This window comes from Monodon monoceros, unplaced genomic scaffold (genome assembly GCF_005190385.1).
Source record: "Monodon monoceros isolate NGI ecotype Baffin Bay Population unplaced genomic scaffold, NGI_Narwhal_1 Super_Scaffold_2, whole genome shotgun sequence".
NCBI classification, from domain to species: domain Eukaryota; kingdom Metazoa; phylum Chordata; class Mammalia; order Artiodactyla; family Monodontidae; genus Monodon; species Monodon monoceros.
The window spans coordinates 17081622-17105421 of NW_021703776.1; the positions used below are offsets into that span (position 1 = coordinate 17081622).

At 46.5% G+C, this 23800-nt stretch overlaps 1 protein-coding gene across 1 annotated transcript in view; it reads right to left on the minus strand.

The window, feature by feature from the left end:
• CDHR3 (cadherin related family member 3) overlaps positions 1-23800 on the minus strand; it is a 71227-nt gene that overhangs the window by 19128 nt on the left and 28299 nt on the right. Inside the window, exons 5-8 of the mRNA XM_029234022.1 lie at positions 18388-18482; positions 17506-17610; positions 12650-12798; positions 10538-10727 (exon numbers count right to left, since the gene is read on the minus strand). Coding sequence (XP_029089855.1) covers positions 10538-10727; positions 12650-12798; positions 17506-17610; positions 18388-18482 — 539 coding nt within the window. The remainder of the gene's footprint in view (positions 1-10537; positions 10728-12649; positions 12799-17505; positions 17611-18387; positions 18483-23800) is intronic.

Here is a 23800-nt window from a genome sequence, read left to right on the forward strand (position 1 = left end):
AAGTCCAGATTCAAGGAGTAGAAAGAGATACCCATCTCTTGATGGGAGGAATGGCAAAATCACACTGCAAAGGGGCTCATGTACAGGCAAAGAGGAATTTGTGTGGCTAGTATTTTCTTTCTCTTTTTCTCTCTCTCTCTCCTTCCTCCCTTCCTCCCTTTCTCCCTTTCTCTCTTTCTTTCTTTCTTTGCCTACCATAATCATGTTTTGCCTTGGGCAGGATTTCTTACAAAAATATATTGGGGATGCCAGGAGAATGTGCCTGGAAGACCTACAGCTGCAGGAATAGAATGACCACAGACCCCAGCTGCTGGGCTATGAAATCCATCACTGCATTTGCAGTGAGGTCGTGTACCAACGACAGAGGAGGGCAGAGATACTAAGGCAGACTCATTCCTGTCCTGTGACAGCTGACTTTGGCTCCAGGATTCCCCAGTGCCCTAGCCAAGTTCATGGACTGCAGAACAGACTAGAACATTCCCACCCATGCACCCTCCCTCCTTCCTTTACTCAGGTCAGACTTGCATCACGGTCTGATGACCCTCGCAGCCTAGCCTAGCTCTCTCCCCATCTTCTCCCACAGGCATTTCCACTAATAAAAGCCTCGCACATTTAATCCTGTCTTGGCATCTTGTTCTCAGAGCGTCAACACGTGTCTCTAATCCTCTGTACTATCACCTCTCTCTGAAACAGAATTATGCTGCTTTCTACATTCCACATCAGCTTTTCATGGCAGCTAAAATGGGCTTAGCAAACATGGAGCCAAGTCTGACGGCAAGGTTGTTTTTGTGCTGCTGAGGATAACTGGGTTTGTTCTGGGAAAGCGGTCTTTCTCACAGGTGTAACTGAATCTCCATGATGTCTCTGTGTCTCAGGAGGACTGGAGTCCGAGCATTTCCATTCTTGTCTCGATGGCACGATGTCATGGTTTTACTCATAAATACTTAGAATAGATATGTTAAATACCAACTATATGTGGTATCTTACCAAACACTTTAAAAACTCTATCTCTAATCCCCTCATCGCCTAGAGGTTTGTGTTCTTGTCCCCATTTTACAGATGAAGAAAGATTCAGGGTGGTTTCAAGACCTGTCGCAGAAAGCTGATGTATCCAGGCACCATCTCCTTGTCAGTGTTAAGAGTCACAGTAAATTTTACTTTCGGTTCTATCAATGACTCTCCAGGCCAACAGAGGGTTCAGTGATCTGAGCCTTGATTACAAGTCTGCAGAAGCTGGAAGTTTGCATCACCCAAAGACTCGAGGGTCCTGAAGCCAGACATTTCACGCCCTCCAAAAGAGCCTTCACACTTGGCCCTTTAGGGCCACCTGGCATGTTCTTTTCATTTTCCCCTGCCACTTGGTATTTTTCCGCTAAACGCATGACTTGGAAAACGACTCCCCCCCATTCATCACTCCCTGCCTCAAAGGCGGGCTGCTCTCACTGCCAGCCATCTGACCACGGTCCCCCCCACTTGGAGGTGACAGGCACAGCCGACACCCTCTGCCTTTGGCTCACAAACAGCTTGCGAAGCGCTTTCAGCCAAGCGCCTGATGATTTACAACCACAGCGGCTCTGTCACGGGGCCTTTGATGCCTCCATCAGGGCCTTGGGCTCATTCATCACCAGCCTGGGAAAGCCGCAGGGGCTGTTTCTGTCTCTCGGCCTCCTGAGAGCCTGCATGGACCCACGGGGATGGCAGGGGACCTGGCACAAAGCCACCTGCCTCGTGGGATCCACTGGGTGCTTGACGCCCTCCCAGCCTATTCTACCTGCTCCCCCAGACTCTGCCGCAGGCACTGTGCCAAGAGCCCTGAAGAAAGAGTAAATATTCAGGGACAGGGCTGCCAGAGCCCATGGCAGCGCCAGTGCTGTCGTTTGGCTTGCTTTTGACCTGCCCGGGTGCTTCCACTGTGGTGTGGTGGGAATGGACAAGATGCTAGGCGGGGGAGAGTGGTGGGTGATGCAGGGTCAGGGTTTCCCAGCCCCTCCCTGGAGTCTGCAAACGAAGCTGGGGTTTGGGAGTAAAACCTTTCACTTCCTGGACTGCTGAGGGAGGAGCCCTTTTGATATGAGCCCTCCTCATATCTTGGCTTTTACAGGACAACTGCAAGTTCCTCCCACTGGAAAAGCCCAGAGCCCTCCTGGAACATTGTTTAGAGTTACCTTTAGTAATAAATACAATTAGTTCAGTTACTGGCTGGCATTGACCTTCAAGGCTAATTTGGAGAGAAGATTATCAAAATGTGATTTTACTAGCTAATATGGAATGCAGTTTGTATACTGTCATCTCACACATCAGGGGACTCTGGACCACAGGAAGCCACAGTACACACTTACCAGAAATGCACTGAGGGGAGAAAATTGACCAGGAAGATTGGAGATAGCACAGTCCTCTCCAATCATTGATACCCAGAGTTCTTACGCTTCAACTATCTTCCCCCACCTCTCAGGGCAGGAGAACAAAGCGGAAAGCAGGAGGGTCTAGAAGAGCAGGACATGAGGAGAAGAATTTCCCAAGATGCACTGGAGCCACCCAAAGGCACTAGCATAGCTTTAGATTTTCAAAGAAAGTGGAAGAGTGACTCTGTGGATCACCTCTGCTCCATCACAGGGACCAGACTTCTCTTAACAGTGGTGGGTTTGATTTATGCAGAAAATGGTGTGGAAGTCACGGTCCTAACTATCCATGACAACTGTTCTCACCCATCAAACGGACTCTGTTCTTGGGGTTGGGATAGGAACCTATCACATGGTCAAGGCCATTATTGATTTGATAGGGGCCTCAGTAAGAAGCAGATGGCAAATTAAGATAATTCCGGGAGGGTTTAGTAAAGGGACTGTTACAACGTGTACACACAGTACATGGGAACTTCAAAGGATGGTCTAGGTCTAGGAAGAGTGGGCCTCCCTTTCCACTGCTAGGCCTCAAGGAGCCAGAGGAGGGAGCAGTTCCTGAAACCGGAACCAGGGACAGAGGGTGCTGTGCGCAGAGGGCGGCCTAATAGGAGCTGAGACCTTCAGGACGTGGAGGGGCTCATGCCGCTGACAGGGAGGGAGCCAGGGGATAAATACCCTGACTTCTCTCTCCCCCTCATTCCAGGGCTTCCCGTGGGCCAATGGGAAGGTGCAGGGCAAGGGAGCAGTTGATATCCATAGAGGTCAGCCTCCTGGGGCACAGAGCAGGGTTGGGGAGGCTGGGAGCTAGATCTGAAGAGGCAAGTAGGGTATGTCCAGAACAGGGTTTAGCTGTTTTGATGCCAGGCTCAGGACCACTTGATTCTTAGCACTATGCTGGGCATGCCACCGGGGAAAACGGGGGGACATTGAAGAGCATAATAAAAGAGTTTGTATTTCTTTTTTTGCTGTACGCGGGCCTCTCACTCTCGTGGCCTCTCCCGTTGCGGAGCACAGGCTCCGGACGCGCAGGCTCAGCGGCCATGGCTCACGGGCGCAGCCGCTTCGCGGCATGTGGGATCTTCCCGGACCGGGGCACGAACCCGTGTCCCCTGCATCGGCAGGCAGACTCTCAACGACTGTGCCACCAGGGAAGCCCCAGGAGTTTGTATTTCTACTGCTTATCCTAGATAATCTTTGTCTAGGTCCTTTGTCCTTTGCATGGCCACACTATGTATCGGGTCTATGTCCAGAGTTACCTAGAGCTTAAAAAATGAACTTGCAAAACCAAAGATAATCTCAGAGGGAGACTCTTTCCCTAGGGAGATCTGAAAGTGAGACCAGCTCTGGTGTTCAGCTTTGCTCCAGACACAGGACATTCTCTCAGCAAGGGTCACTGTAGAGATGCCCTCCCCACCCCCAGGAGGAACCACCTTCACACTCCCAAGAAACTGGAGACTAGTTATTAAGAAACCACAGAGATGAAGCTAACCTGGGGAATTATTCATCTTGTGCCATTGAGACAAAATAGTTAGTGGAAAGACAGTACTGTTTACCAAAAGTCATATTAACCCAGAATCACAAGGGACTTCATTGATTTATTTTTTTTAATTTTTAAATTAAATTAAATTTATTTTTTTATACAGCAGGTTCTTATTAGTCATCAATTTTATACACATCAGTGTATACATGTCAATCCCAATCGCCCAACTCATCACACCACCACCACCACCCCCCAGCCACTTTCCCCCCTTGGTGTCCATTCGATTGTTCTCTACATGTGTGTCTCAATTTCTGCCCTGCAAACTGGTTCATCTGTACCATTTTTCTAGGTTCCACATATATGCATTAATATATGATATTTGTTTTTCTCTTTCTGACTTACTTCACTCTGTATAACACACTCGAGATCCATCCACGTCTCAACAAATGACCCAATTTCGTTCCTTTTTATGGCTGAGTAATATTCCATTGTATATATGTACCACATCTTCTTTATCCATTCATCTGTCGATGGGCATTTAGGTTGCTTCCATGACCTGGCTATTGTAAATAGTGCTGCAGTGAACTTTGGGGTGCATGTGTCTCTTTGAATTATGGTTTTCTCTTGGTATATACCCAGTAGTGGGATTGCTGGATCATATGGTAATTCTATTTTTAGTTTTTTAAGGCACCTCCATACTGTTCTCCATAGTGGCTTTATCAATTTACATTCCCACCAACAGTGCAAGAGGGTTCCCTTTTCTCCACACCCTCTCCAGCATTTGTTGTTTGTAGATTTTCTGATGATGCCCATTCTAACTGGTGTGAGGTGATACCTCATTGTAGTTTTGATTTGCATTTCTCTAATGATTAGTGATGTTGAGCAGCTTTTCATGTGCTTCTTGGCCATCTGTATGTCTTCTTTGGAGAAATGTCTATTTAGGTCTTCTGCCCATTTTTGGATTGGGTTGTTTGTTTCTTTAATATTGAGCTGCATGAGCTATTTATATATTTTGGAGATTAATCCTTTGTCCGTTGATTCATTTGCAAATATTTTCTCCCATTCTGAGGGTTGTCTTTATGTCTTGTTTATAGTTTCCATGCTGTGCAAAAGTTTTTAAATTTCATTAGGTCCCATTTGTTTATTTTTGTTTTTACTTCCATTACTCTAGGAGGTGGATCCAAAAAGATCTTGCTGTGATTTATGTCAAAGAGTGTTCTTCCTATGTTTTCCTCTAAGAGTTTTATAGTGTCTGGTCTTAAATTTAGATCTCTAATCCATTTTGAGTTTATATTTTTGTGTGTGGTGTTCAGGAGTGTTCTAATTTCATTCTTTTACATGTAGCTATCCAGTTTTCTCAGCACCACTTATTGAAGAGACTGTCTTTTCTCCATTGTATACCCTTGCCTCCTTTGTCATAGATTAGTTGACCATAGGTGCATGGGTTTATCTCTGGGCTTTCTATCTTGTTCCATTGATCTATGTTTCTGTTTTTGTGCTAGTACCATATTGTCTTGATTACTGTAGCTTTGTAGTATAGTCTGAAGTCAGGGAGTCTGATTTCTCCAGCTCCATTTTTTTCCCTCAAGACTGCTTTGGCTATTCGGGGTCTGTGTGTCTCCATACAAATTTTAAGATTTTTTGTTCTAGTTCCATAAAAAATGCCATTGGTAATTTGATAGGGATTGCATTGAATCTGTAGATTGCTTTGGGTAGTATAGTCATTTTCACAATATTGATTCTTCCAATCCAAGAACGTGGTATATCTCTCCATCTGTTGGTATCATCTTTAATTTCTTTCATCAGTGTCTTATAGTTTTCTGCATACAGGTCTTTTGTCTTCCTAGGTAGGTTTATTCCTAGGTATTTTATTCTTTTTGTTGCAGTGGTAAATTGGAGTGTTTCCTTAATTTCTCTTTCAGATTTTTCATTATTAGAGTATAGGAATGCAAGAGATTTCTGTGCATTAATTTTGTATTCTGCAACTTTACCAATTTCATTGATTAGCTCTAGCAGTTTTCTGGTGGCATGTTTAGGATTCTCTATGTATAGTATCATGTCATCTGCAAACAGTGACAGTTTTACTTCTTCTTTTCCAATTTGTATTCCTTTTATTTCTTTTTCTTCTCTGATTGCCATGGCTAGGACTTCTAAAACTAGGCTGAATAATAGTGGTGAGAGTGGACATCCTTGTCTTGTTCCTGATCTTAGAGCAAATGTTTTCAGTTTTTCACCATTGAGAATGATGTTGGCTGTGGGTTTGTCGTATATGGCCTATATTATGTTGAGGTAGGTTCCCTCTATGCCCACTTTCTGGAGAGTTTTTATCATAAATGGGTGTTGAATTTTTTCAGAAGCTTCTTCTGCATCTATTGAGATGATCATATGGTTTTTATTCTTCAATTTGTTAATATGGTTTATCACATTGATTGATTTACGTATATTGAAGAATCCTTGCATCCCTGGGATAAATCCCACTTGATCATGGTGTATGATCCTTTTAATGTGCTGTTGGATTCTGTTTGCTAGTATTTTGTTGAGGATTTTTGCATCTATATTCATCAGTGATACTGGTCTGTAATTTTCTTATTTTGTAGTATCTTTGGTTTTGGTATCATGGTGATGGTGGCCTCATAGAATGAGTTTGGGAGTGTTCCTTCCTCTGCAATTTTTTGGAAGATTTTGAGAAGGATGGGTGTTAGCTCTTCTCTAAATGTTTGATAGAATTCACCTGTGAAGCCATCTGGTCCTGGACTTTTGTTTGCTGGAAGATTTTTAATCACAGTTTCAATTTCATTACTTGTGATTGGTTTGTTCATATTTTCTATTTCTTCCTTGTTCAGTCTTGGAAGGTTATACCTTTCTAGGAATTTGTCCATTTCCTCCAGGTTGTCCATTTTTTTGGCATAGAGTTGCTTGTAGTAGTCTCTCAGGATGCTTTGTATTTCTGTGGTGTGTGTTGTAACTTCTCCTTTTTCGTATCTAATTTTATTGATTTGAGTCCTCTCCCTCTTTTTCTTGATGAGTCTGGCTAATGGTTTATCAGTTTTGTTTATCTTCTCAAAGATCCAGCTTTTAGTTTTATTGATCTTTGCTATTGTTTTCTTTGATTTTATTTCATTTATTTCTGCTCTGATCTTTATGATTTCTTTCCTTCTGCTAACTTTGGGTTTTGTTGGTTCTTCTTCCTCTAGTTCCTTTAGGTGTAAGGTTAGATTGTTTATTTGAGATTTTTCTTGTTTCTCGAGGTAGGCTTGTATATAAACTTCCCTCTTAGAACTGGTTTTGCTGCATCCCATAGCGTTTGGATTGTTGTGTTTTCATTGTCATTTGTGTCTAGGTATTTTTTGATTTCCTCTTTGATTTCTTCAGTGATCTCTTGGTTATTTAGTAACATATTGTTCAGCCTCCGTGTGTTTGTGTTTTTTACATGTTTTTCCCTGTAATTCATTTCTAATCTCATAGCGTTGTGGTCAGAAAAGATGCTTGATATGATTTCAGTTTTCTTAAATTTACTGTGGCTTGCTTTGTGACCCAAGATGTGATCTATCCTGGAGAATGTTCAGTGCGTACTTGAGAAGAAAGTGTAATCTTCTGTTTTTGGATGGAATGTCCTATAAGTATCAATTAAATCTATCTGGTCTATTTTGTAATTTAAAGCTCCTGTTCCCTATTTATTTTCATTTTGGATGATCTGTTCATTGGTGTAAGTGAGGTGTTAAAGTCCCCCACTATTATTGTATTACTGTTGATTTCCTCTTTTATAGCTGTTAGCAGTTGCCTTGTGTATTGAGGTGCTCCTATGTTGGGTGCATATATATTTATAATTGTTATATCTTCTTCTTGGATTGATCCCTTGATCATTCTGTAGTGTCCTTCCTTGTCTCTTGTAACATTCTTTATTTTAAAGTCTATTTTATCTGATATGAGTATTGGTACTCCAGCTTTCTTTTGATTTCCTTTTGCATGGAATATCTTTTTCCATCCCCTCACTTTCAATCTGTATGTGTCCCTAGATCTGAAGTGGGTCTCTTGCAGACAGCATATAGATGGGTCTTGTTTTTGTATCCATTCAGCAAGCCTGTGTCTTTTGGTTGGAGCATTTACTCCATTCACGTTTAAGGTAATTATCGATATGTATGTTCCTATGACCATTTTCTTAATTGTTTTGGGTTTGTTTTTGTAGGTCCTTTTCTTCTCTTGTGTTTCCCACTTAGAAAATTTCCTTTAGCATTTGTTGTAGAGCTGGTTTGGTGGTGCTGAAATCTCTTAGCTTTTGCTTGTCTGTAAAGCTTTTGACTTCTCCATCAAATCTGAATGAGATCCTTGCCGGGTAGAGTAATCGTGGTTGTAGGTTCTTCCCTTTCATCACTTTAAGTATATCATGCCACTCCCTTCTGGCTTGTAGAGTTTCTGCTGAGAAATCAGCTGTTAACCTTATGGGAGTTCCCTTGTATGTTATTTGTCGTTTTTCCCTTGCTGCTTTCAATAATTTTTCTTTGTCTTTAATTTTTGCCAGTTTTATTACTATGTGTCTCGGTGTGTTTCTCCTTGGGTTTATCCTGTATGGGACTCTCTGTGCTTCCTGGACTTGGGTGGCTATTTCCTTTCCCAGGTTAGGGAAGTTTTCAACTATAATCTCTTCAAATATTTTCTCGGGTCCTTTCTCTCTCTCTTCTACTTCTGGGACCCCTATAATGTGAATGTTGTTGCATTTAATGTTGTCCCAGAGGCCTCTTAGGCTGTCTTCATGTCTTTTCATTCTTTTTTCTTTATTCTCTTCCGCAGCAGTGAATTCCACCATTCTGTCTTCCAGGTCACTTATCCATTCTTCTGCCTCAGTTATTCTGCTATTGATTCCTTCTAGTGTAGTTCTCATTTCAGTTATTGTATTGTTCATCTCTGTTTGTTTGTTCTTTAATTCTTCTAGGTCTTTGTTAAACATTTCTTGCATCTTCTCGACCTTGCCTCCATTCTTTTTCCGAGGTCCTGGATCATCTTCACTATCATTATTCTGAATTCTTTCTCTGGAAGGTTGCCTATCTCCACTTCATTAGGTGTTTTTCTGGGGTTTTATCTTGTTCCTTCATCTGGTACATAGCCCTCTGCCTTTTCATCTTGTCTGTCTTTCTGTGAATGTGGTTTTTGTTCCACAGGCTGCAGGATTGTAGTTCTTCTTGCTTCTGCTGTCTGCCCTCTGGTGGATGAGGCTTTCTAAGAGGCTTGTGCAAGTTTCCTGATGGGAGTGACTGGTGGTGGGTAGAGCTGACTCTTGCTCTGGTGGGCAGAGCTCAGTAAAACTTTAATCCACTTGACTGCTGATGGGTGGGGCTGGGTTCCCTCCCTCTTGGTTGTTTGGCCTGAGGCGACCCAACACTGGAGCTTACCTGGGCTCTTTTGTGGGGCTAATGGCAGACTCTGGGAGGGCTCATGCCAAGGAGTACTTCCCAGAACTTCTGCTGCCAGTGTCCTTGTCCCCACGGTGAGCCACAGCCACTCCCCCGCCTCTGCAGGAGACCCTCCAACACTAGCAGATAGGTCTGGTTCAGTCTCATATGGGGTCACTGCTCCTTCCCCTGGGTCCCGATGTGCACACTACTTTGTGTGTGCCCTCCAAGAGTGGAGTCTCTGTTTCCCCCAGTCCTGTCGAAGTCCTGCAATCAAATCCCGCTAGCCTTCCAAGTCTGATTCTCTAGGAATTCCTCCTCCTGTTGCCAGACCCACAGGTTGGGAAGCCTGATGTGGGGCTCAGAAACTTCACTCCAGTGGGTGGGCTTCTGTAGTATAAGTGTTCTCCAGTCTGTGAGTCACCCACCCAGCAGTTATGGGATTTGATTTTACTGTGATTGCACCCCTCCTACCGTCTCATTGTGGCTTCTCCTTTGTCTTTGGCTGTGGGGTATCTTTTTTGGTGAGTTCCAGTGTCTTCCTGTCAATGATTGTCCAGCAGCTAGTTGTGATTCTGGTGTTCTCACGAGAGGGAGTGAGAGCACGTCCTTCTACTCCGCCATCTTGGTTCCTCCTCCAAGGGACTTTGTTTTAAAATAACGGTGAGTAGATTGTGAGACAAAGAACAGGTCAAAATATCCAAAAGAACTTGTATCTGCCTTTCCCCCCCGCTCCATTGCCTTTTGTTCACAGGCAGTTAAGTTGTGTAAAGTGAATTAGATGCTTTGTTTTGTTTTAAGTAAATACTTGGTTTCATTTATTCGCATTACTGGTGGCGCACTTCTCTGGGAGCTCCTAGTTACCGATCCTAAGTCTCAAGTATCTACTATAACTGCTAACCAAACAGCACCATCTTGCCATGGGTGGCAATAAATAAAGAAAAGGTACAGTCCAGAGAGCGCCTGACAAGTCCTGTGGACTTGTCACCAACGGAGATGAACGTGTTGTAGAAGAGAGCAAAATAAAAATATTTTTTAACAGAGTAAGAAAGTGGAGAAGGGAGATTACAAAGAGGAAAGAAAATGGAAGAGAGGGAAGAAAAAAGTTGAGGAAGGAAAATCTCTCACCTAAAGGGACAGTTCAAATCTACTTATTTTATTGAGCTGTGTCACAGGTGCCCACAATCCTTCAGTCCCCGCCAGACTATACCAGAAAAACCAAGCACCCCCAAAGAGGTGACGTGCCCACATGTGTCTCAGAAGGCAAATACCTGAAGGTGAACTTGGTGCATGTCGAGGGGTTGTCATTAATGTCTTCCACAATGAAGGTTATCTGCTTGCGATTCTCCTGACCCCCAGAGGGTCTATCCTTCACCAGAACCTCCAGAGATATGGAGGGATTTTGTCTTAATTCACCTGCATCTCGGTCTATCCTGCGCACCACTTGGATGGTCCCAGTCACTGTTAGAAAGCAAAGGTCAGAATATGGCTCTTTGGAGAGAAATGAAGAGTCAAAGGTAGGTGGAAACTTGGAGTACATTTGAAAAGAACATTCTGATGTGAGGACTGGCTTACAAAGAGAATATTCTTTATACAAGTACATTTTAAAAAAAAACCTCATGTAAGTTCCTGTCTTGGACATTGACTGGGGTGTCTTGCCTGATCCTTCTAGAATTTTGCACCTCATGCCTCAGGGTTAGGCCCCCTGGCAGCTGTCCTTGCCCGTCATTCATTGGACTGATAGACAGCTGACTCCAACCCCTGAGTTCTCTTTCTGGAGAATTTGTAACTGGGAGACACAAGTCAGGTTCCTAGTGGAGCTACAGATAAGATGCCAGAACTCTAGCTGCTGAGGTCACTGGAGCAGCACTGCTTCCCATCCTTCCTGTGCCCTGACTGTTTACTCTTTCTCATGAGATATGCAGTATCCTGGTGATAGGTGTCCCCTACTTTTTTTTTCTCTTGCTTGGTTTGGCTGGCCTTAGTTTCTGTTACTTGCAACCAAAGAGTCTTAATGAATATACTACAAAAAAACCCACTGTATTTGTTAAAAGTTCAATTTGCAATACTCGAATGAACAGAATTCTAAACCACAGTTGTCCATCCTGCCATGATCACTGACTGGAGTGAGGTCCTCAATGACAGACAGCACCGCCTTTGCCCGCCTCTCCTGGGCACAGGTAAACTTTGCCCTAAAGCCTATGGGATGAGTAACACATGGTCTTTTTGGGATTGTCCAGTGCTGGCCTCCACAAAATCATTATGTAAAGTGAAGTCCTTTTGGGTGATGTGACAGGGATTTATGAGGTGGTATAGTCTAGGAGTAGGGAAGAGCGCAGCCTTTGGAGTCGGGCAGCTTTGATTTGTATCGCTGCTTCACAACCTACAAGCTGTGAGACCTTGGATGAGTCACTTAACCTGTCCGAGTTTCTCTCCAAGCCTCAGTTTCCTCATCTGTAAAATGTGGATTATGGTAGTTCATTGGGTTGCTCTGCTGGGTACTTAAGATAGAATGCATGTGGATCACGCAGCATCCTGCCTGGTATGGACTAAAAGATGGTCATTAAGAGGGAGAAACTCTCCTTCTCTGCACCAAGATACTTAGATGGGAAAATCTGCCAGGAATCCAGCAGATGGATGTATCAATAGATTGATGCAATCCAATATGGTAACCACTAGCCACATGTGGCTCTTTAGCACTTGAAATGTGGCTAGGCCAAATTGAGATGCGGTAAGTATAACACACAACGGATTTCAAAGAATTAATATCTCATGAGTAACTTTAAAATCTTGATTACAAGTTAAAGTGATAATATTTTGGATATATTGGGCTAAATAAAATGCCTTATTAAGATTAATTTCACCTGTTTCTACTTTTTGTGGCCACTTTAAAATTACATGTGTGGCTTCCACTGTATTTCTTCTGGACAGTGCTGGTCTGAATCCTCTGTTCAGGAGACTTCAAGGTACCCTCAGGATAGTGAACTCATCCATCCTTAGATGGCCACCTGCCTCAAAGGTGGAGTGGTGATACAGCTGATGATACAGCTATCGACACAGGGCCCTGTTCAATGTCCCCAAACCTTATGCCAGCTGCTTTTAATGCACCTATTACAGGGAATTCCCTGGTGGTCCAGTGGTTAGGACTCCATGCTTTCACTGCCGGGGCCTGCGTTCAATCCCTGGTCAGGGAACTAAGATCTCCAAAGCCACGAGGTGCGGCCAAAAGAAAAAATACACCTGTTACCCCGATAACTTACGATAGTCTAGACGGAAAGGCATGCCCCAGACCAGAAGACAGAGAAAATATTTGTAAAACAATCCAAATGGCTGAATTAAAGGATGCACATAAGGATGTGTGTGTGTGTGTGTGTGTGACTTACACTGATTGATCATGAAATAGCTGTTGACAGTAGTGATGCTGTAGAAGAGGAAGCTGGTAAAACCTTTATCATCAGGGTCCTCAGCTGTGATATTGGCCACAATTGCTCCTGGACCCAGCTCCTCGGGAATCGTGTACACGTGCGTTGGGCTGGAACAGAAATACAGCAGACACAGCTCATTTCAGGGGCACAGGAGGGTGGAGTCTGGGAGGTGGGTATTTTAGTTCGTGCTAAATATAGCGCTGAGCTGTTGGAGTTGCATCAATGTGTTGGGGAGGGAGAGCTCAGCAGCTGAAAGGAGGGGTGACTGGCTTTTGTGTTGCCACAGATCACATCCCTGTGGATGCAAAGAAGTTGCCATGCTGCGATGGCAACGATTTATACCAGCCACGGTCCCTGACTCCACGCAGGCCTGATGCCATTTCAGGTCAGCCTTGGCATTAACACCTTTTAAAATAAGGATAGTCGGCCTGTCCAGCTGTCTTCTCTTCTCCCAGTTCGTGTGCAGAATTTTCCTGAATTCTTTTAAAAATCCCTCTGGACACAATATCCAAAACTATAACTTCCTGACGCCCACACCGTGGCTGCCCCCAGAAGCTGATTACATTGTGAACCTTCTCTATCCCAGGGCCTCTGCTCACTTTTTATTTCTTCCCCCCCCCCTTTTTTTTTTGTTCTGAGGAGGCAGAATTTACACACAGAACGTGTATGCCTTTCCAAGTTGCGTTAACCGTGAGGTCAGCTCTCTGAAGGGAGAAATGAGTCCCACTGGCAGAAGCTAAGGTCAGCGCGCTGCCCTCCAAGGATGACTTCTTACAAAGTAAGCCCAAACTGCTAACTTATGCACCTTCCTCAGACCTCTGCTGCCTTGGAAAAGGCCCGAAACCAGACAGATATGTTTGAGGTTTTAACTGCACAACCTGCGTAAATTGAATAATTTTGAATGTACCAAAGGAAGCTTATTGTTTAAAATAACTCTGCAGGAAGTCCTTTTGTGGAGGGAAAATCACTTCAGTGGGACAAATAGTCATCTTTAATTTACCAGTTTCCTAAATTTGGGTTTTCCCATGTGGGATTGTCTTTAAGAGGGGAATGAATACTCTACCTCGGATCTAAAGGATTGTGTTCATTTCATGAGCTCAGAAGGTCTCTGCGGTTCCGTCCCATCATCTGTAGGGCCAGAGGGAGGAGAAAGAGGCGGGGACCTCCAGGGGAGTCAGAGGCAGGCCGAGAACAGCTGGAACCAGGGCCTGCCCAGCCAGGCTGCTCTCGGGATCCTGGGCCGGCCCCCACTCCTGGGGCGACCTCCTGTAGGCTTGCTCCATTGATGGGGGACAGTAATCTTGTTCAGGCCAAGAAGCCACCTCAGTGCTCTGGACCTCTCACTACCAGGGGTCCCACAGAAGCTGCCGTTTGTCCATTTACTTACCTGACACACACCGTTGTCAGGGAATCCGTGCCGCCCACCAGTGGGTCCAGGGACGGACAAAGTGGGAGGCAGCCGAGGAGGCGGGGTGGCAGGAACCAAAAGCAGAGCCAGAGGAGAGAGGGGGATGGCCCTGGCTCCCCAGGCTGGACTAAGCCCTTATTCCACTGTGTGAGAGACCCTGTTTCTCATGTATTAGATTTTTTCCTTTGGCTGCATTGAGGGGCTTCCGTTAATTTCCAACAGAGATCACTAAGACACCGTGCGACCTTCACAGCCTCGCCTTTGCTACCCCAGGGGTGGTCCCCGCCTTCCTAACTGCCTTCCTGAGCATGCTGGGTCCTCCGGCCACTCCAGACCACTGAATCAGGAGCCAGAGTTTCACCAGATGTGCGGGGGCGGGGGCGGGGTAGCACTTTAAAGTTTGCGAAGGACTATTATGAGGAGTCACCAGAGGTGACAGCCAGAGGCTCCCAGCCTCTCATAGGGCAGACAGAGGACACCTTGGGAGAGAAATCCCCTCCCTCCCACCCTCCTTCGTCCCCTCGAAGACAGTGGTTCTCAGCTGCAGACGATTATGTTGTTTGTCACAACTAGAGGAGCAGGCTGCTATCGGCGTGTAGTGAGTCGAGGCCAGGGATGCTGCTAAACAGCCTACGATGCCCAGGACAGCCCCACCGCAGGAATTATCCCGCTCCAAATGTCAGGAGTGCAGCTGTTTAGGACCCTCATCTGCGGGATCCTCCAGTCCACACTGGGCGCTCCGGGAAATCAGGTCCTCGTGAAGAGGATTGATCAGGCTGTTGGTGAAGACACAACTCCCCGGGTACAACATCCTGTCCTTGGCTGACTTGATATTGAGCCTGGCAGAAGATAAAATCTGTGGTTTATTTGGTTTGGGGATCCAAGACCCAAGTATGTTTAAAATATCACTTAACTTAGAAGTATTATCCTCAAACCACAGTAGAAATCTGTTCAAATGCGGTGAAGCCAGGACCCCTGCAGCCCCCCCGACAGGGGAAAGCTCTGATATCACTAATTCCCACACTCTTCTCCCCGTGACACTGGCTCACCAGAGCCTGGACCCAGGACCACACTCAGGGGAAAGGGTGTGAATCCGGGATGACCTGGGATGGCTTCTGTAAGTCCATAAAGTGTGTCTACACTGCCTCGCGCCAGGTTGAAAAGGACTGTGAATGAATGCAAAAGAAATGGGCAGAAGGGGAGAAAGACCCACCTGCCTGACTCTAAAACAAAGTTCTTTGCAAGAATAGCGAGCACTGTTTGCGAGGTAGAGGGTGAATGTAAGTCGGGTACTCTTATAATAAACTGCCCGACTTTCATAATGGCAGCATCCTGGAGTGCACATCACGAGAACATGAAACGTTCAGCATTTGTCACCACCCGGAAGAAAAATGGTGAGGCATTTTCAACAGCAGAAATAGTACTTGCTTTGGTTGTATTTCATTGCAGGACCTTAACAAATAGTAAAGATAGAAGAGTTGTTTCCACATTTTGCATTTCTAACTTCACACTCAAACTCAGTCTACTTGAGTCCATTTGAGGATTTAATTTTGTTCATCCTGAATTAAATAACTTATGGTTAGTCCTAGCACTGATTTGGGAGAAAAGAAGGATGATGGTTCAAGAGAACCAGGAAACCCTCAAAGTTAGTACCTAGTTTGAAACTGAGCAAACTTGTTGAAAGTGAGGATGGCTGAGGGACTAGCTTGGCTCTAATTGAGCAGCCCTGGCAAAGTAGGGCAGCCATCCTGCCCCAAATCCTGCCACACATCCTTCTAGATCACAGGCTCTCCCAGACCCATCCTTACCAACATCCAGGGAACACTGTTTGAAATAAAGTCGACTGATTTTTTTAAAAAATGGTTAGACAGTCACAGAGGTCATGCTTCCTTGTCTGGGATGGAGCCTAACAGGTTCATCTCTCAAACCAAAAATGAGAACCAGAGTTCCGGAGCAATCTCTGGGGGACCCCAACAAACAGCCAAGGTCATGTTCTCTTTCTGCTGAGGCCAATTGCTTTATTTTGGAAGATGTAGTCCAAACCAGATGGCCTACACGTTCTGCCCCTTGGGCGAACTGATTATTTTCCCCTTTGCAGGCCCATTAGTCTGCTTTCCCACCTCACAGCCTTGGGGTGTGGAGAGGGCATCGCAGAACGTGTCAGCTCTAGCCCCACCGCCATCACCTTCCTCTGGGGGATCACTGATGAATCCGCATTGCTGTGTTCGCCAATACTTGAGTCCGAATCCAGGCTGGGATGTCACAATTATTTATAAACTGCCTGTACTGTGTTCCTGGAAGAGCCCGTCAGCAGAAATGCACTGCACCGTCCTGCTGAGCTTAACCCGGCAACAAGCATTTTGTGGGAGTGCCTCTGCTGCTGCTCCCTCCATGTTGACACTCAGCAACTGGGCTGTAGACTGTGATAACGTCCAGAAGTTTCACAATTGTGGTGTGTTTTGCCAAAAGGCACTTGGTTAGCCTGTGAGTGGAGTTGCTTTAATACCTCAATCTCAGAATACTTTTGCAAGCATTCTACATAGGTCTGGGGCCCAGTGGCTTTTGGTTGGTGGAGTCTCCCGAGCTGAATGTATTCCATGAATACAGTGAACCCAGGCAGGGGAGTTTGCCAGTTTTCTTGTGGCTGGTTCCTGAGCCTGGCTCAGCAACTGTGGGGTACGGTGGGGGGTGGAGTCTTGTAACCAGTAACCAGGCTGTTTGCAGGGTCACATGCCAGCTCAGAATCCCATCTCCCCCTCCTAAATCCTTGTCTGTGACAGGCTCTGGTCTCGCCTTTGTGCCTGGGCTGGTGCCGGGCACATTCCCACAGGCTGCCTCTACCAGATTCACTTACCTTCCTCACGTCTGTTGGATGGAGGAGCTGCCAGACAAGGCAGATCTCCTTTCTGAATCCACCACAACAGGAGTAAACTTAGAGCACCCAGCAGTGGGCAGGCCCCTTAGGCACCATCGAGACAGCCCTTTCCTCAGTCGGAGAGGATGACCTCCTGACAGTGGGCTTTATGGAGCCTGGACTGATGACGTGCTCTAGGATTCTGCTGTTATTAGCGGTGAGCCTCCTATCCTACGAGTACCCGCCTTCTGCCTTCTGCATGTGCCCAGTGGCAAGCCTTGCACCAGGGGCGTGGTGTCTGGCCTCCACCCCTTCCCCACCATACCCAGAATCCCATGGTGCACACGTCTGTGGGGTGTGGAGACGGGGGGAACAGAGGTGGAAGATGTTAAGTCTGGAGGTCCAGGTAAATGAGCCTCTTACCTCTCCTCCAGGCCAGAGCAAAGGGCAGCCCTCTGCCTTGCATGAAGTGTGTCTGAGGCAGCTCAGCCACTTAAGAGACATGGTACCCCCCCGGCCCACGGAGACCCCCTCCCAAGCCCTCAGGCCTACCTGGTAAAGCGAGGGATCTCATCATTGATATTCACGATGTTCACCTGCAGCTCCATGGAGGCTCTGAGCCCCTGGCTATCTCTCACTTCCACGATGAGATGGTACCTGTCAGGAAACAGCCCAAGTCAGGGAGTCAAGCTTTGCTGACATGACTGCAAATGGGGTGGGGGGAGGGAGGGAGGAAAGTGTCCGTCCCCTTTCTGGCCACCCCCCCTCCATATCCCCCTTCAGAGTCAGATCTGCTAGGTCTACCCTTCTTTCCTCATCTCTAAAACCCCACCCCTCCATTTCTCATCCTATAGTTATTACTGACGGCTGCCATCTCCCGCCCGCCACGTTGCACACCCTTTCTCCATCCTCCCTCCCATTATCTTGGCAAAGTGCCTCATCCACCCACGTAAGGAAACTGAGGCTGCCATGGATTAGATAACTAGCCCTGCTTCTCACACCTGCTGCAGATCCCAGAGCCAAACCTGTGTGGACCCCAAGGCCTGGGTGTTTTCACCCTCAAACCCTGGCTACTCCTCATCTATTTCCCCAGAGGCCTGCTCACCTCCACCATTCTGCTCTGATGTCGGCGAACAGCTCTGACACCTGCCTCTCCAGAGCCAGAAGGGCATCTGAGGCAGTCCTCCGGATGCTTCAGGGGCCCCCTCCCACACCTTCGCTCTTGTGATCCAGAGATGTAGATTTTGGGTGGGAAGGAGGCCTTCAGATAATGGCCTTACTCCTGATCCCTCTTTGGAGCTCACTACCCTCTGAACCTAGCAGCAAGGCAACAGACCACTCAGGGCCTCCGCAGCTCCCCTCAGTCTGCACTAGGCCTGTTCCTTGGACACTCAGATAAAAGGTACTTCAAGCAAAGTCATTGGCAAAGGCTACCTGCTGTGTCCTGCTTCAAAGTCAAATTCTGTTGTGGAGAAGAGGGTCCCATTAGCAGACATTCTGAAACTCTTTGAAGGGGAAATCAGGAAATACTAAAAAACAAGGAAAAAAAATATTACTAAGCACACCTGTGTAGCTTTTCCCAAGAGATGAGTTTGTTCACTTCCCATTTTATATTCTTGGCCCGCGCAACTTTTTTTTTTTTTTTTAAAGGGCACGCTATTTATTTATTTATTTATTTTTGGCTGTGTTGGGTCTTCGTTTCTATGTGTGGGCTTTCTCTAGTTGCGGCGAGCGGGGGCCACTCTTCATCGCGGTGCGCGGGCCACTCACTGTCGCAGCCTCTCTTGTTGTGGAGCACAAGCTCCAGACACACAGGCTCAGTAGTTGTGGCTCAGGGGCCTAGTTGCTCCATGGCATGTGGGATCTTCCCAGACCAGGGCTCGAACCCGTGCCCCCTGCATTGGCAGGCAGATTCTCAACCACTGCGCTACCAGGGAAGCCCTCGCGCAACGTTTTTGATGTATCAGGATGAGGCCCAAATAGGCAGTTCTCAGGCTTAATGGTTCTTGATTCAAGAAGGCTCTGGATCAGTTGGTCTGAGCCTCTGACCCTGATCGGCTACACCCTGAGAAGCTGGTCACTGGATCCTGCTTCAGTTACAGAAAATACACATAAACAGCTCCCTGCTTCTGAGTCCAGCATACTTATCCCCATCACTGTATTCTCACTTCTGCTTCCCAGGACAACTTCTGGCTTTGATTTGGTGTCTTGGCTTTAACCAACACTGTTTCAACACAGCTCCCATGCATTAGGAAATAGGACAGTACTAAAGCAAATACGATCTGGTCTCTTTCCTTAAAAGAACTCAGGATACGGTGCGGTGTGAAAATGTTCACAAAGCATCATTCATTACAATGATGGCAGGGAAAAGGAAAGAGACAAGTGTTAGAGAGAATGAACCTTAGCAGGTACTAGAGTCCAAGTGGGAAGCTGGTTTGGGATGTAGACGCGTTTTTTAACATCCCATCTCAGGGCTATGGCCTCTGGTCAAGCCTTTGCACATCCTGGGGAGTTGAGGGTCTGTCCTCCTTGGTTCCCAGTGCTCAGCCCAGCTCTCTTGAGGACCCCTTTCCCAGCACCAGTTGCTCTGATAAGGACATAGGCTTCTTTGCACATCCCACTGAGGGCCAGCCCATAGGAGGCCCACCCCTGTCCGTCCACAGGCGCTTGTCAGAATTGCTTCCTTGCTCCCATCGTGGAGTCAAGAAGCAGGGGAAGGCCCTGGAATAGAAGAGCTGAGTCCAAGCTCTGGTTCTCACCTCAGGACCTGGGACAAGTCCCTTCCTTGCCTGTAACTTAGGGCTGAGACCACCAGCAGCTCGTCCGCATTATGGTAAGGATTAAATCGGAAGGCACACTGGAAAACGTGAAGGGCTGCGCGGCAACACGTGAGGCTTACGTATTTATAGCCATCTGTTCCAAAGGGCTTTAAGGGCAGAAGGTTTCATTATTTCCCACTAGGGTGAGGGATGATCTCTGGATCAGATCATAAGTGGAGGTTATGCAACCAGAGCCACAGCCCCTGAAGTCTAGAATCAAAGGAAACGTCAGCCGAGCTTTCCAACCCAGTGATTTGCTGTGTTGTGATCGCAGCTGAGCTCCCCGTAGAGGAGAGAGAACGCACAGAAAATAGATGAAAGCTCTCCTTTGGGGCCAATGTAAGATTTTTAAACGATTTTTTAAAGTGTTTACTGTCTGTTTATTATTTAATAACATTTTTCTAATTGTAATGAACATATTTTTAACCAAAAAACTGGGACTGAAAAGTCTAAAAAAGAAAATATTAATCACCTGTAAAATCTCATCATTTTCATGAAGTCTTCTGTTCTTTTCTATGCAAACATACGCCCTCCAAAAAATTGAGATGATGTTCTAACCACAATTATAATATTTTGTTCTTTTTATTTATAGCTTGAGCATTGGCCCATATTCTTGTCTCATTTTATAGACTGGTTGGTTAATGACGATATGGCCTTCTACTGTAAGGGCTTATTTTACTAAGTCTTTCTTGCTGGTTACTTAGGTGCTTCCAACCCATTTTTAAGAGGGAATATTTGGGCAATGCCAAGAAGTGCCCTTCTCCCAGCTACCCCGCCCTCCAAATTGTATAAGCACCTTGACAGCACTCAGAGGTGTGATGTTTAAATCCCAAGCCCCCCACCAACTCTCCAGCTCACTGCCTGGGCCTGCAGCTGGCAGCACGTGGAGCTGTCCTGGCTCTGTGAGCTGAGCCTTTCCTGCAGAGAATCCTCACATATCCACATATCAGAGGCTCAAGCTGGATGTGCTGGAATGGCAGAGTTCAGAGACCCCGGCAAGGAATTTACTATGTGCACCTGAATCGGGATGCCTTTCCACATGTGTTTTAAAACGCTCTAGGAGATAGGTCCCCGGAGCTGGTTGTTGCCCAAACAGTGCAAGGTCTTGGGATATGGAGATGACAGACAGCCCTGCTCTGCCAAAGATGATGGTCAATTGAAGGCACATACAAAGAAGATGTGGGACAGGTGCTCCACGAGGGATAAATATAGGATATTAGGGCAACAGAGAAGGCGGCCTCTTAGACCCATCTGGAACATGAGTCACACATTGGGGCAGTTGAGTCGTGAAGTGGCTCTGGATCCAGGCTGGAGCCAGACTGCTGAATCTGAATCCTGGTTCTACCATTTTATGAGAGCTTGTGCAACAAAGAGGAATAATAATAAGGCATGCCCCATGGGGAGATCACGTAAAGTTCTAGAACAGTGCCTAGCAGAGGTAAGCTGTCCATGTATGTTAACTACTACTGTCCAGTTAGAATGTGAGATCCATGAGGGAAGGGGCTTCATTTTATTCACTGCTCTATCCCTACGCCTAACACATACTAGGTGCTCAATAAATATTTGTTAAATGTTCAATATTGGGGCTTTCTTCTCGCGTATTTCCCATCTGAGACCCCCATTCCCACCTTAAAGGATCTTAAAAAGGCAACAACAACAAAAACGTTGCCAACCTTTATAAAAAGTCTGTTTCAATTTGGTAATGCTGGACTTGGGTATGAAATCGTCCTCCAGTCTCAGCAAGCAAGAAAAAAGCAACAGCAGACAGAAAGGGTAGAAAGCTGTAGGATTAGAACACAGGGAATTTCTTTTAAATTTTTATTAAGAGGCTGATTTCCTGGAATCCCGATTTTTTTTTTCCTTTAGAGCCAGGCTAATTTCCTTTATCCCTGAACCTACGAGCTTCTGTTAATGGGAATAGCAGTTTGGTACTTAGAAAGGAGATAATATCCATAGACTAAAAATATTATGTCATGTGGCCATTTGCCAGCGACTCAGCAAAGCTTTCTGTAAAACCTGGCATTCTCTTCCCTTTTTAAAGGCTTGTTTAATCAAAGCTGCTCCCTTGATATTCGTTCTTGGAAAACAGAAATTAAATAGGATGAAAAGCAACGGCAGCCCCTCTCTGCTCCAATACTGGCTAAGAAAAGTCCTGAGTAATCAGATCAATTCTGTGAACAAATGCTTGTCAGACAAGCTCTCGAGCGTCCCCGCAGGGAATATTCCTTTACCGTCACCCCAGGTTTCTCTCTTTGCAGCCCCTTGGCGGCAATGTTTTGCTCACGGACACAGAGCTTCGGGGTGGAGAACGATGAGCAGGCTTCCTGCCCCATTCATCCTTTATTGTGCCACCGGTGCGGAGAGAAAAAAGGCTGCGAGGGAGCTGGCCCAGTTTCCTGAAATGTCAGGCTCCCTGGGGAGGGCACGCCACCTCCGGGCCGGCCCCCCCCCCCCCCGCCCCCGCCGCTACAGCTGGAGTCACGGGCGAATAATGATCCAACCTGTGCTGATTTGCAGCCCTCGGTTGCTTTCGGGCCTGCAGTGGAATCAAGCGACAAGAATTCAGCCTCCCAGCTCGAAGGAAGAGAGCAGTCAATTTCCAGGGGCCAAGTTTCCAGGGGGAAGCAGGACCTTTATTCCTCCCAAGTTCGGGGAGTGCCAATGACCCTACCAGCCACTGAGAACATGCCCCCAAGCCCACCTAGAGGGCCCAGACAGGCAGCATCTCTCTACTGGGCCAGGGCAAGTTATAAAGATGACGCCACAGTCCTATTATTTTTCAGTGTAAGCTGAATGTTTTATATCCTTTCTTTTCCCCCTATTCCACCCCAAAGCAGCTCAGAGGTGGGAGGTGGGGGACGGGAGTGGGAGGGAAGGGCGCCTAGGAGGAAAAAAACAGCTACCATAAAAAAACCTACTGCAAGCCCTTAACTCAACTGGGCTCTGCTTGTGTGTGTTATTATCATGAGGGTGAGCTAGGTGGGTTATAGACAAATACTTGTTTTTAAGAAGAGCCACATGTATAAATGCAACATGCTATAGATATGTAAAGGATGCAATCCTTTACTGAGGAAGCTGCAGATCTTCCTGTATTCTGTCAGTCTTTTTCCGTGATCAGCCTGGGTCCTGTTCTTTGATTCAGATGTCACTAATCTTAAGAACAATGATGCCCTTCTATTTGAGGAAGTATCTCTCCCGACGACGTATGAACCGTCATCAGTGGTGGTGTATTTGGAGTGGGAACTTTCAAATAGCACTGCTTGTTCCCTTCTCAAGCATTCTCACGAGAACCTGGAGTATAAAGCGTTTGGTAAAGACTTCCAGCGGAGACTCCTGAGTTAGGCAGATGCCTGGGGGGCAGTGAATAGTAGGGGTGTGTGTGGGTGGGTGGAAGGGGATGAGCAGAATCCCTTGATTTTCATTGGCATTACCTGGCCCAGGCGAGGGCCTCAGATCCTTCCCTCGCCAGGAAATAGGGGGCTGCTCAGGGGACCTGAAAACTTCCATCCAGTGGGACTGACAGTCATCTGCTGATCACTCTACTCTCAGGAAGATTGCAAGGTGATGCCACTTCTCAGAGCCATGAGCAAGATGGAGGTGGAGAGAGAATTGCTTCCCCTGCTGCCCTCCTGGTAGCCCAGCTGGTAGCAAGGTTATTGCTCTTTTAATTTCATCCTTTGTCTGCCCTGGTGGAGACAAAGCACATTTCACTTTATGCAAAAGTCCTTCCCTAATGGAAAGGCCAAGCGAAAGCCCCTTAATGGAAGAATTGCTGCACTAGATCACTTTGCCTCCAGCTGCGAAACTGATTAACGTCCTTCGAGTCTCCAAGGAAGCTCTGCTGCAGTCACGGTGGCCATTTCCAAGCATGAGGGGCGGGGAGTGTGGGAGTTGGGTGGGAGGGAGTGGGCCCCAGAGAGCCTCCTTCAGGAGGTGGAGAAAGGGCAGGCAGAAATGCCAGTAAATCTAATTATTCACACAGGGACCGTCCTGCGCGTCTCTGTGTCCTGATGCTTTGCCTCTGAGCC